This window comes from Gopherus evgoodei, chromosome 2 (genome assembly GCF_007399415.2).
Source record: "Gopherus evgoodei ecotype Sinaloan lineage chromosome 2, rGopEvg1_v1.p, whole genome shotgun sequence".
Classification (NCBI taxonomy): Eukaryota; Metazoa; Chordata; order Testudines; family Testudinidae; genus Gopherus; species Gopherus evgoodei.
This window is the reverse complement of record NC_044323.1, coordinates 170135112-170148630: the sequence shown is the minus strand read 5'-3', so window position 1 is coordinate 170148630 and position 13519 is coordinate 170135112. Positions and strand designations below refer to the sequence as shown.

At 42.7% G+C, this 13519-nt stretch overlaps 1 protein-coding gene across 1 annotated transcript in view; it reads right to left on the bottom strand.

The window, feature by feature from the left end:
* CDH20 (cadherin 20) overlaps positions 1-13519 on the bottom strand; it is a 172933-nt gene that overhangs the window by 43685 nt on the left and 115729 nt on the right. Inside the window, exons 2-4 of the mRNA XM_030552235.1 lie at positions 12700-13080; positions 3776-4070; positions 1115-1234 (exon numbers count right to left, since the gene is read on the bottom strand). Coding sequence (XP_030408095.1) covers positions 1115-1234; positions 3776-4070; positions 12700-12948 — 664 coding nt within the window. The 5' untranslated portion in view covers positions 12949-13080. The remainder of the gene's footprint in view (positions 1-1114; positions 1235-3775; positions 4071-12699; positions 13081-13519) is intronic.

Sequence of the window (13519 nt, the reverse complement as noted above, 5' to 3'; positions counted from 1 at the left end):
AGAGACTAAAGCAAACAATTCACAAGTGCACTGTTTAAATGGTGCCACCTGCAGTTTTTATGAGCCTGATTCTGCAAGAAGTTGAGCACTGCCCATTAAGTGCTGTGGATCTTCAATTCCCACTGGGATATGAAAATGCTTAGCATCTTTGCAAAATGGTCCCTCTGTGTGTGAATACTTTATAGACTGTGTCCCCCTCTGTCCCTTAATACAGCAAATGTCCTTATTTCACCTTCTTAGAAATCCTTAAGTATCTGAAAACAAAAATGATTAAGGGCTTACTCATTCTATGGTTTATAACCCGAATACTAAATAAATAGCTCTGTTTTATCTATGTATAATAGGGCTCAGGAAAGAGCAAACCGTATCTAAGTTTGTTCTTGGATAATGGACATATTTCATGTACTGGTAGCTTTCAAAAGTGAGTTATATGATATTTCTTTTTATTTTGTTTCCCTAGGGTTTAACAGTAAATATCCTCCGATGAGTTTCTGACCTTAACACTACAGTTGGCCCCTGGGAGTTGTCAAAAAATGTACGATTCCTCCTATGATAGACATTATGTGTGTGTGTGTGTGTGTGTGTTATATGCAGTGTCCTGTGCATAAATCTAGGGCTCTTAATAAGTAAACCCTTATAAAGGACTACTCCAGCTAACTGCATTTATTTGCTTTTACTTTCTTATCTCCATTAGTATTAAGATTTTTTTACATGTGGATTTGTGAACAACCAGATCTGCTGAAGACTTCATTGAAATGATAGTCTACAAGAATAGTAACAGCACAAAATAAAGCCAACTCCACCAATGCAGAATTTGGTAATTTAGATGAATATGCTACTGCAGAGAGCATATTCTTGCTCTGAAGATCTCTATTGCAATGATGCTTAACCTCCAACATAAAACTGTTATATCCTGGCTCTTACATATAGAAATAAGAGTTGGATATCATGCTTTATCTTTTAACTTTCTTTCTGCTCCAATAGTTTTGCTCTCCTGTGTCCATCTGATATTTAATACAAACTGGGTGTTTCCTTGGGGAGGAATGTGATCCGTAATGAATGAAAGCTAAGAGAAGTCATATTTTTTGGCTGATTCCTTGTTGAAATGAAATACCTGTTCTGGATTCCACAGAGAAATATGGTTGCCCCTGAAGAATACTGTAGACTACTCTGGCACTGTTTCCGTAGGTTGGATCATCAGCATCTGTTGCTGTCACCTGGATAACAGAGGTGCCTGAAAAAAACAAACAAAAAAAACCACAGCGGGGTAGATCCTTATTAAATTCATAACTGGGAAGAAAAAAACAGTTCTAACAAGTTTTAATCCATAACAAATGTTCTATTATATTGGATCTCATAGATTCATGGATTATAAAGCCAGAAGGAACACTGTGAGTATCCTAATCTGACCTCTAGTGTAACACAGGCCATAGAACTTTTCCAAAATAATTCCTAGAGCAGATCTTTTAGAAAAACATCCAGTCATTGTCAGTGATGGAGGCTCCACCATGAACATTGATGAACTATTCCACTGTTAAAAAATTATGACTTATTTCTGGTCTGAATTTGTCTAGCTTCAACTTCCAACCAGTGGATCATGTTATAACTTTCTCTTGATTGAAAAGTCCATTATTAAATATTTGTTCCCCATATAGATACTTATAGACTGAAATCAAGTCACTCCTTAACCTTCTCTTTGTTGAGGTAAGTATATTGAGCTCCTTGAGTAAATTATAAGGCATGTCTCCTAATTCTTTAATCATTCTTGTGGCTTTTCTCTGAACCCTCTCCAATTTTTCAATATCTTTCTTGAATTGTGGACACCAGAACTGGATACAATATTCCAGCAGCGGTCTCAATGCTGCCAAATATGGAAATAAAATAAGCTCTTCCACTGGAGATTCCCCTGTTTATGCATCCCAGGATCACATTAGCTCTTTTGGCTATAGTTCACACTGGGATCTGATGTTTAGCTGATTATCTCCCTCCTAAACCCCAATCCTTTTCAGAGTCACTGATTCCCAGGACAGAGTTCCCCATCCTGCATCCCCTAAATATGGCCTGCATTCTTTGTTCCTAGATGTATACATTTACATTTAGCCATACTAAAATCCATACTGTTTTCTTGCATCCAGTTTACCAAGCAATCCAGATCTCTCTGAATCAGTGACCTGTCTTTTTTCATTATGTACCACTTCCTCAATTTTTGTGTCATCTACAAACTTTATCAGTGATGCCTTTATGTTTTCTTCCAGGTCACTGATTAAAAAAAACATTAAATAGTGTAAGGCCAAAAACCGATTCTGGCAGGACCCCACTGATAACAAATTCATTAGATGATGATTCCCCATTTACAATTACATTTTGAGACCTCTCAGTTAGCCAGTTTTCAATTCATTTAATGTGTGCCATTGTAGTGAGGCGCCACAGCCTCCCTCTGAGATTGACCCCTGCCCACCTTCTGGTGTGTGGAACCAGGACATCTGCACCCACCCCACCAGAAGCAGAGGGGCGGGACAGGAACTATAAAAAGCAAGCCCTGCAGCTCAGCTGGGCTGGAGCCACCAGAGGAGACAGATGCCTCCCGCCTGCTGCTGGAGCCTGAAAAGGATCCGTCTTCCTGTTGCAAGGAATGATGAGGAATTTTCTGGGACTGCCGTTAGCCATGTATCCTGGCGAAACAGAGGATGAACCCGAGACACAGGCACACCATGTGGGGAATATAGGAAGTAGCCCAGGGACACCAGACTGTAGTCCAGTTTTCTTGTTGCCTGAATCCAAGTCAGCACGTTCTGGCTAAATCCCCACTGACCCAGTGGCAGAACACTCCATCACTTTTAGGGCCCTAGGCTGGGACCTGGTGAAGTAGGGTGGGCCCAGGTCCTCCTACTATCCTTTGCTGCCAGCTTCCCCGCCTTATGGTAAAAGGCCTGTGTTTGCCCACTGTCTGCAGAGCTAGGATGTCAGATTGTTTGGTGCTGCACCCTGCCTGAGGGCCGGTGCACCTACACTGTGTGGTGCTCTGCTCTGCCTGTAAGCACACAACAGATGATTTATCTTGCAGTATTTCTTTATCAGCATTATGCCACCACAAAACAATTGTTTCTTCCAAGGAAATGAAAAATTGACAAAATTGGAAAAAACACTTTCCATGTTTACTAGAAGTTTTACATAGAAAGGTGTTTTCCTGTTTTGCTCAGGTCCCAGGAAGCCTCCTGTTTGCATTCTGGCTGTACTGCAAAAAATATCTAATAAATTCTTCTTTGATCCCACTTTTTCTAACAGCATAAAACACATTATGTCAGATCTTTGGGTCCACTGAGATAAGCTTGGTGCAGGACCAGAAAGGAGTGGAAGTCAAAGGTAGCTTAAAGCTAGCTTTGCACACCTTCAATCCTAGGGGCAGCTGGAGCCAATTCCAACTTTTGGTATAAGCTAGATCAGGCACAGAGGTGCTCTAACCTTCACTGACTCGTAGTGGGTGTCCAAGAGAACATTACACACATACAGATGGTCAGAGCACAGTACATTCAAGCTATGCCCTTCCCTGCCCCCATCTTTCCATTGACATGCGTCCTATGCTGGGTGGGACCAGCAACTGCTGATGTAGACCAAGTACACTTGCTTGCAGCAGCCAGAGATGTTCTTGAGAAGCTTTTTCCCATGCTGCAGAACAAAGGACCCAAAGCAGAGGCCAAAAACTTGGGTAATTTATGTATTGGTGATTAATTGTAATTTGCTCATAATGAAAATTATGTTCTTAAATCCACCTTACCTACTGGTGACATTTCTGGAACTGAGGCTACATAAGGTCCATCCAGGAACTTGGGTTCATTGTCATTGATGTCTTGGATTTTGATGATAAACTCTGATTCTGGTTCCATTGGCCTGCCTGTCCGTCTGTCCAGAGCCTGAGCCCTCAGGGTATACTGGGATCTCTCCTCTCGGTCCAATCTCTGAATGGCATGAATGTCTCCAGTGGTATCATCGATTGTAAATACAATACCAGCTCCTTCTCCTGAGAGAATGTACTTGATTGATCCATCTCCTCTGTCCATATCGGAATGGAGCTGCAAAAAGTAACACAATCTACTCAGGATGCAAGCATGGAGTGTATGTGGAGAACACAGCTATGAAAATTAATTTTCAGAACATTTTGGTCTCCCTATTGAAATTCATCTGCTGTTTTTTTGTTGTTGTTTAATATGGAAGGATGCAAATAATTCATATAGCAGAAGTGCAAAGTTGAGGTTAACCTCCACCCATTTCTACCCCCAAATCTGTACTGTGGAAAAAGGAGGAGGCAACCAAACAAGAATGCTCTTGTGGTTTGATTTAAAGCTCTTAGAAATCTGTGGGAGTTTTTCTGTTGACTTCAATGGGCTTCAGCTAAGACCCATACGCAGCGAAGGCAATGGTCCCCAAACTTTTCAGGGTCACGCTGCCCCATACCCCTGTCGATGCCGCCCACCCTCTGAGCCAGGACAGGAAGCGGATAGGGGTCAGGGGGCTGAGTCTGGGCCCACAGTTGGGTGTATTTCTTGTCACACAAAATCGAACACCCTAGCTGTCCCCTCCCCCCTACATTCCCCCTCCCTTGGTGGCTCACTCTCCTTCACCCTCACTCACTTTCACTTGGCTGGGGCAGGGGGTTGGGGTGCAGGAGGGGGCTCCAGGCTGAGGCCAAGGGATGAGGGGTTTGGGGTTCAGGAGGGAGCTCCAGGCTGGGGGAGGTGGGGCCGAGGGATTCGGAATGCAGGAGGGGGCTGTGGGTTGAGGCAGGGAACTGAGGTGCAGGAGAGGGTGAGGGCTATGGGCTGGGGCCAGGGATGAGGGGTTTGGGGTGCAGGAGGGTGCTCTGAGTTTGGGGGGGTGCTCAGGGCTGGAACAGGGAGTTGGGGCTTGGGGTTGGGGTGCAATCTTAACTCAGGCAGCTCATGGTCAGTGGTGCAGCGGGGTAAGGCAGGCTGCCTGCCTGTCCTGACACTGCACTACACATGCCCCGGAAGCAGCCAGCAGGTCTGGGTCCTAGGTGGGGGTCCAGGAGGCTCCATGCACTGCTCTCGCCCGCAGGCACCATCCCCACAGCTCCCATTGGCCAGTGCTCAATGCGGAGGCAGCGCATGGAGCCCCATGGTCCCCCTGCCTAGGAGCCGGACCTTCTGGCCGCTTCCAGAGCACAGTGTAGTGCCAGCCAGGACAGATAGGGACTAGCCTGACTTAGCACCACCAACAAGACTTTTAACGGCCTAGTCGGCAGTGCTGACCAGAGCTGCCAGGGTCCCTTTTCAACTGGGTGAGGGATGTGTGGGTCTGGGGCCAGGGGCAGAGCTGCTGCTAGGGGGAAGCCAGGCGGGGGACTGGGAGCTGTGGTGGGGGGTAGCACTGGAGCAAGACTGGGTTGTGCTCCCTCTCCGCCCCCCTGGAGGCTGACCTGGGCCCTGCTGCACCCCCATGAATGTTCCTCTGCGACCCCTAAGGATGCACACCCCACAGTTTGGGGACCTCTGAGCTAAGGCTCAGGAAAAGATAAGGACAAAAAACATACAGAATGTCTTTACACTTTCTAATGAGGATTAAAAGGAATGAGACTGTCTCTTATAAAATACACCATGGGCAAAAGCAGTACTGGACTAGAGAGAAAATACAGTAAGGGCTTGTCTATAAAGCAAGTTACTACCCAGCAAGCCAGGGGGTGAATCTACAGTGCACCAGCTTGCCACATGTGGACACTTCTACATCACCCTGAAAGTTTGCCAAGCTGCACTCCAGATTTTTCACTATGTTGTATCAGTGTCCACATGGGATGTCACTGCATAGCTTCTTGGTGAGCTATAGGTTGGCTTGCTGGGCAGTAACTTGTCGTGTAGGCAAGCCCTCAGTCAACTGGTGAATGAGGAGTGGAATGGAGTGAATGACTACTCAATAATTGCTGTGAGGCAGAACTTCTTTAAAAAATTGTCTCAAACAAGAAAAAATAAAGCTGGATAGATAGGTATAAAATAGCTATTATGAAAGTTGTTTGCAGCATTGTAGCTATGTTGGTCCCAGGATGAGACAGACAAGGTGTATGAGGTAATAGCTTTTATTGGACAAAATCTCTTGTTGGTGAAAGAGACAAGCATTAGAGCTCCACAGAGCTTTTATTGTCTCTTTCACGGCAGAAGTTGGTCCAATAAAAGATATTGCCTCACTCAGCTTGTTTCTATTATTAAAGAACAGGTAAGGCAAGCAGTTTGGAACATTTGTGCATATACAAGCTAGCCCATGGATTTTAAATGCATCCCAGAGTTTTAAATAGAATTAACAAATGAATTTGCTGCATGACTGGTAAACAGTTTCGAGAAGTTGTGGATAACTGGAAACACAACCAAATACAGAAGAAAAGTAAATGTACGAATTATCTTCAAAACCAGGTACAAGAGTCACCCTGGTAATTACCATTCTGCTAAACACCTAATCCTAGTGAGATATTAGAACAAATATTAAGATCAAACAAATTGTTTAATTTCAATTTAAGCACATTCTTAAATGCTTTGCTGGATTGGGGCCTTATGGCCTGATGAAATCAATGAAACACGTTAGATCAGGACCTATGCATTTGGAAGATAATAGAACCATGAACAATAATCAGAATGGATTTATGAAGAATAGCTTTTGTTCGTCAAGCTTGATTGTTATTTTTTTTAAATATATTTTCAACACTGGTGGATGAATAAACAATGGTGGGCATAATAGCCTAGCTGCAACAAAGTAGTTAAGCACTTTCTTAACTTTATACATGTATAAATATTTTGATGAGGAGGGCTGAGTAAGAGCATCACTGAACTGTGACCAACAGGAGCAGCATTGGTCTAGCGGACTGAGCACCAGCAAATATCAAGGGCAGAGAGGAATTGTTTAGAATAATAAAATGGATATAAATAGGAGCAATAGGATGAAATTACTAAAGAAGAAATTTAGGTTGAAAAGCAGGAACCAAATCCTGATGGTGAGATTTATCAGTCAAAGGAATACTCTTCTGAGGAAAGTGGTGAAATCCCATCTCAGGGACATTTAAAATTAAACTGATAAAATTCTACCAATATATATTATAAAATAACCTCTGATTTCAATATAGAAGAACCTCAGATTTGTTGGGGGATGGACTAAGTCACCTTATACTACCGGTCTCTAATTCCTATGGGCCAGACCCTCATCTATTATAAGTCATTGTGGCCCCACTGCTTCAGCTGAGGTATGTCAATTTGCACTCAGCTGTGGATCTGGCCCTATGATTCTATAAGTTTTTGGAGGCTATTTTTCTCCCTAATCTGTCAGAGTACAATGTGTGACCTATGCAGACCTTGAGCCTACTCCTATTGAATTAATTTTGCATTAATTTAGATCAGAACTAGACTGATTCAGCAAAGCTGTAGCCACATTTGGAGTGCCCCCAAAAAACTGCTTAGAATATATGTTAGCTAAATAGAGGTCTACCAATCACTAGTGTTTCCTTTAAAGGACACTGAAATTACATTGTTGAGGCAGTAGATTTATTTTATAATCAAATCCATATTACAATATGAAAAATGTGTATTAAAACATGTAACTTCTATTTCTTTTAAAATGCATTAAAGCATATTTTAGGGTCCTTCTCCCTACAGACCACCTGATCCCTTTAAAAAAATCCACTTCTGGTGGCTTTACTCTGAATCACACTGGCTTAAAAGTTACAACTGAGCCTCTTTTTATTAAATGCTGAAAAACCTAAAGGTACAGGTGGTGACAGTGAACTTGTTTGGTAATTGATATTTCATTTAACCACTTTGCAGCTGGTCTCTAGTATGGCTACTGTGGAATCTAACAGTGTTCTTTGGAGTCTTCACTGGAACACTAGCGTTTCATAGCTGATACATCAGTTAAATGGGGGAAGAACAGGAGAACCAGTTACATTCTGCATAAACAAAGCAGTGAAATTCAGATGACTGTTACCAGTACAGTAACTCCTCACTTAACGTTGTAGTTATGTTCCTGAAAAATGCGACTTTAAGCAAAACGATGTTAAGCGAATCCAATTTCCCAATAAGAATTAATGTAAATGAAGGGGTTAGGTTACAGGGAATTTTTTTTCACTAGACAAATACACACACACACAGTATAAGTTTTAAACAAACAATTCAATACTGGTACACAGTGATGTGAAGCTTGGTTGAGGTGGAGGAGTCAGAGGGTGGGATATTTCCTAGGGAATGCCTTACTGCTAAATGATGAACTAGCAATTGGCTGAACCCTCAAGGGTTAACCCTCACACTCAACAGTGCAACAAGAATAGAGGGATGGGAGACAGCATCGCAGACAGAGACACACACTGTGTGTGTGTGTGTGAGAGAGATGCGCATTTCCCCTTTACTCTTAAGTACACTGCTATCCTACTCTTAAGTACACTGCCTTGTTAATTAGATCAGCTTGCTGAGACCACAGCTGCTGCCAGCAAGCACCCTCCATCCTGAGCTGAGCCCTGTTGTGTCCCCCACCCCGCTCTATGGAAGATGGGATAAGCGGGATGCAGGAGCAGGGGGAGGGGGACACTCTGACGTTAGCCCCCCTCTTTCCCTTCTCCCCCCCCAGCATAGCAAGCAGGAGTCTCCAGGAGCAGCTTCAAGGCAGAGGGCAGGAGCAGCACATGGCAGTGGGGGGAGGCACAGCTGAACTGCCCGGCAATTGATAGCCGCCTGGGCTGCTGCAGCACAGGGAGCTGAGAGGAGCGGATAGCGGGGCTGCCGGTCCACCCTGGTTCCAAGCCCCCACCGGCTAGCTCCAATGGGCTGCTCTTCCTGCAAGCAGTGGACAAAACAGGTGGCTGCCAAATGACATTAGAAGGGAGCATTGCACAACTTTAAACAAGTGTGTTCCCTAATTGATCAGCAACATAACAAGGTTAACCGGGATGACTTTAAGTTCAGATTTACTGTGTTAACACAGATGCCACCCTACAAACTAGCATATCTTTATAAAATGGTATCTGGTGATTAATTAAAAAAGACACTAGTTGTTACCATTTGCTCTACACACCCATTACTCAGAATATCAGTTTAGAAGCTAGTAAACAGGACTTTTCCAGGAGGAGGACTCTTTTGTAAATTTTGATTCAGAACTACTTAGCAACTTCCTACTCTTTTAGGGTGTTTGTATTCTGTGTTAGCATGACCTCTTGGTTAGGTGTAGCTCTCACATTTGACTGGCTATGGCAGAGAGAAAGAGATGTGTCTGGTACATTCATAAAAAAGTGTTCATTAAACAGTAAATCAAATAAAATATAGGAAGCTATATGGTGTAAATTTGGCCAATTAATAACAATTTTAGGATAGTGGAGGGTGTCCTACTCTGCAGTTGTGTGTTAAAAGTACTGTGTCCCAAGCAGGGCAGCTGTTATGTTGTAAAACTGCTGTTAGCATTACTTATCTCATATCCTATTTTTTCCAGGCAGAGCAAAGAGGAGGAGCATAAAAGTGAATTGTGTGTGTTTGGAGAGATAGTGTGAAGAAACAGATTTCTTCTGCAATACGTTTAGCATTTCGAAAGCAAAGATTCTATCATTTCAGCCTATACTATAAATCTAACACATTTCATCATTGCAGAGATGGAAGCTCACATCACTGCAGTGACAAACCAAATCCTCTGACACTGCAGTTTTATGAATAGGTGTGTTCAGTATAGCAGTTACTATGCTTGAAAGGAAATTTAGTTTTAAGTTGTCACAATGCTGTGGCTGCTGCAGCATCATGCTGCCATGTGACAGGCTTGGAGCTGGGAGGAATTTATTTGGATTTTTCTCTTCACAGTAAAAGATGTGCTACTGGAGAGATGAAGCAGGTGGCCCCTGAGAAAGCATTAACCATGTCAGTCTGAGTAGTCTTCTTTGGGCAGGATGGTAAAACCTGCGGGGGAGCTTATTTATGTGTGATAGACACAGGCTTTTGTAAGGGGCAGTGAGAAATCACCCCAGGAGTTATTTCAGGGAGGGAACTGTGCCTCAGGGAGCACAGCATGTGCTCCCTTGTGCAGCCGACCAGCTCCACTCACTGAGACATGGCCCTACCTCCCCTTGCCCCTTCCATTCCTTTAGAGAAGCTAATGTGTGCAGGGGCTCTGTGAGGGAGTGTAACTGTGCTGCACTGATGCACAATGGCGCACAGTGGGAGGTGTCCTGTGGCCTCCCCACTCCCTTGCACATTAGTTCAGCTGCCAGGCTCTAATGCCTGTTAACCTCTAAAACAGGGGTTGGGAGGAATGGTATGTGCAAAGAAGTGAGCCCTGAACTCCTCTGGAACCAGAGTTCAAACACTGGAGCATTGTAGGTTACTGGATGAAGTCAGAAAAAGCCTGACACTAAAAATTAGTTTTTGTCTCCCTAACTTACCACACTGGCCACTCACCTCTACCTAGTCTTTAACTTTAATGAGAGTCATGTAGCTGTAACACTTTGACAACTAAATGACAACTTCAGGCATCACAGAAAAAAGCAAGCATTATGCTGACTAAAGCCCTGGAGAATCTTTTCCTTTTTCTTGCCCAAAAGATATTTTCCCCATATTTCTCAGTTAACTATGAGGCATATTTTCCATAGCCGACAAGATCCACAGCGTAGATTGAGTCTCCTTGGTGCTGCTCCAGTGGCACAAAGGGGACTAGAATGCTGTTCTAAAGAAGCAGCAAGGGATTTCCCTGTTACAGGGGAACACTTCATAGTGTAAAGCCAATATAACTGGCTTTTTGGTATTCACTCTTTCCCCTTCCATCAGGGAGGGAGCATTGACAAAATATGTGCGCTCCAGCAATCTCTGGCCACCAGAACGATGCACAGAGGGCCATTCTATATGGCATAAATTAGAGCAGCCCTGTGTCTGTTCTGAATTGTGTCAAGGGCAGATCCTAGGATCAAGGCAGATAGAAAGGTGGCTAGGAATCATCTTTGTCACACTTTTCTCAGCTGTGCTGAGTGGGAGCTCAGATCATCTGAGGATTTTGCCTGCAGCTTTTTATATTTAAGTTTTCACGTGGTTAATTACACAACCTGGCCCAAAAAACATTAACCAGTTTTATATATGCATTTAAACCCAGATTCTGCTCCAAGTGCCCAGTGCAGATTTGAAATAACTTCAGTGTTACCCTGGTGTGACTGAGAAAAAACTGTTCCTTATTCTTAAACTTATGGGGGAATTAAATATTTACTACTTTCACTCCAAAAGAAATGGAGACGAAGAACAGAAAAGTTAGGCTGTGTGATGAAGCAAAAATGGTGAGACTCTCGAAGGGGGCTCATTTACACCAGTGTCAGTCAGGGGTAACTTCACTGGAGTCAACAGGACTGTCTTTGGTGTTAGTCACATTAACACCAAATCAGGAATAACTCCACTGAAGTCAGTGGAATTATTTTGATCTTACACCATGTAACCGAGAACCCTAAGTAGTTATACTAGCGATAAATCAATTCAAAAGCAGGCCCTTTGACTTTTGAAATTTTTTTTGCTGAGATCCACAACTTAGAAGAAAAGAATGAACCAGATATGTCTGACTTTCCCCAGGTCCTAATACAGCATGTCAAAACCTGATGATGTGGGTAAAAACCATAATGTAATCTAATGTAATCTTTCTACGTATCTACTTACCCATCTATTAATCTATCATATTTACCTGTATTTATAGTGTGCTCCTCACCACAGCATCGGATCATCCTGAGGTGTGGAAACCATAACTGTATTGTTCAAGCTATAATTATAACTTACTGCAATCAACATAGATTGGAAGCAAAGCTAGTTGCTGAAACTTCTAAAATAGCAGGGTCAAAATTGTTTCATCCACATCAGTCTCGATAAGCAGTGGTAAAATGGAGCAGAGAGGGTGGGTTATAGTGTGTGACAAAAGGTAAATTGTGACTGAAAACATCATGGGCTTGATTCTCTATTAGCCTGTACTTTGTGTAGCCTCTTGTACCATTGGATTTGATAGCATTTCACATCAGCTTTGCCCTGGCTTTGTACTGGTGGAGTAGTCTACACAAGGTGCAGGTTAATGGAGAATCAGGCCCCATATCTTTGAATTTAATGACCTGCTCTCACACTGGTATAAATGAGGCATTAGCTGCATTTAAAACAATAGAATTACACTGTAGTAAAGCCAGTGTAAATGAGAGGAGATTCAGACCGTGGAAGTCAACAGAAAATCATTGAAGTCTTGCTTTTCACAAGCCACTGGTTATTCTTATTCGAATGTAAATTTTAACTTTAACACCAGATTTGATCACAGACAGAAGCATGATCACAAGCCCTCTCTTTCTTCCCTAATCCTCATATGTCAATATAACCTTGCTTTGCCTTGACACTTTAGTGGTCCCTAGAAAGTCTGTTGCAGATTTTCTAAGGCTACCCCAATTACAACTGATAATTGTTAGAGTGGATCTTTCTGAAATACGCAAACACATTGATAGCTTCTTGAAACAGACATTCTTCCCTGTTCAAGGTGACACCAGTCAAAAGCACTCAGGAGCTCAAATAAATTAGCTGTGGATGAATTCATTGCCACAAGAAGGGAAGAACAGGTACTTGGGGAAACTTCCCATGTTTTGCCACATTTACTTACACACACACACACACACACACTCTCTCTCTCTCTCTCCCTGTTTGATCTCCCCTCTCCCTCTGATTTCATGGTTCTTACCTTGCCAACATAGAGAGGATCAGTTCCAGTGTATTCTTCAAGAACAAAAAACTGGTTCCACACCCAGCTCCTTTTCATTCGCTGATGCAGTAGCAGCTTGTCCGACAGGTTATCTTCCTGGCTTTTGGTGAGTGGCCTGGCACTCCCAGACAGTGCAAGTGTAGTAAGGTCCATCAGTCCCCAAAAATATAAGGATACACCAAGCCCAAGCCAGTTCTTTGCATTGCTCATTCTATCTGAAGTCCACATCTGTTTACCAGTTGTTGTTTTTTTTAAAGTCAAAACATCACAGTTTGGGTTTTTCAGGAAGAAAAAGGTAGGCCTTTGAAACTTCCAAGAGAGACTTTGACTGGAGCAGACAGCTTTAATAATGATGGTCTCCTGTAAAGTTAAGGATAATCTACAGTAATAAGAAGTTCATGTTTCTGCCAATGTAGAGGGAACATCTTTTTTCACAAAAGACAACTGTGTTGTAAAACATTCAATTCTCCACATAAAACTCTGATACCAGGGCATACATAACCTAGACAAGGAAGACTTGTTAATTTATTAGTTGTAGCACTGCACACTCACCAGTGGGATATAGTTACTAAGAAAGAGTTCTCTGCTTTGCTAACTTAAGAACCTGCAGGGTTCCAGTATATTATTGATCATTTTGAGTTAACAGGTTGCACTTTAGAAATATTTATGACCAGAAGCCCCATGAAAACATTTAAAAGATAGAAATTATGATAGATAACTAATACCTCTGTGCCAGTTGACTTTCTTTTTCTGTCTAGAAACCACCTTAAATATGATGGCTATATTACAAACCTTGAAT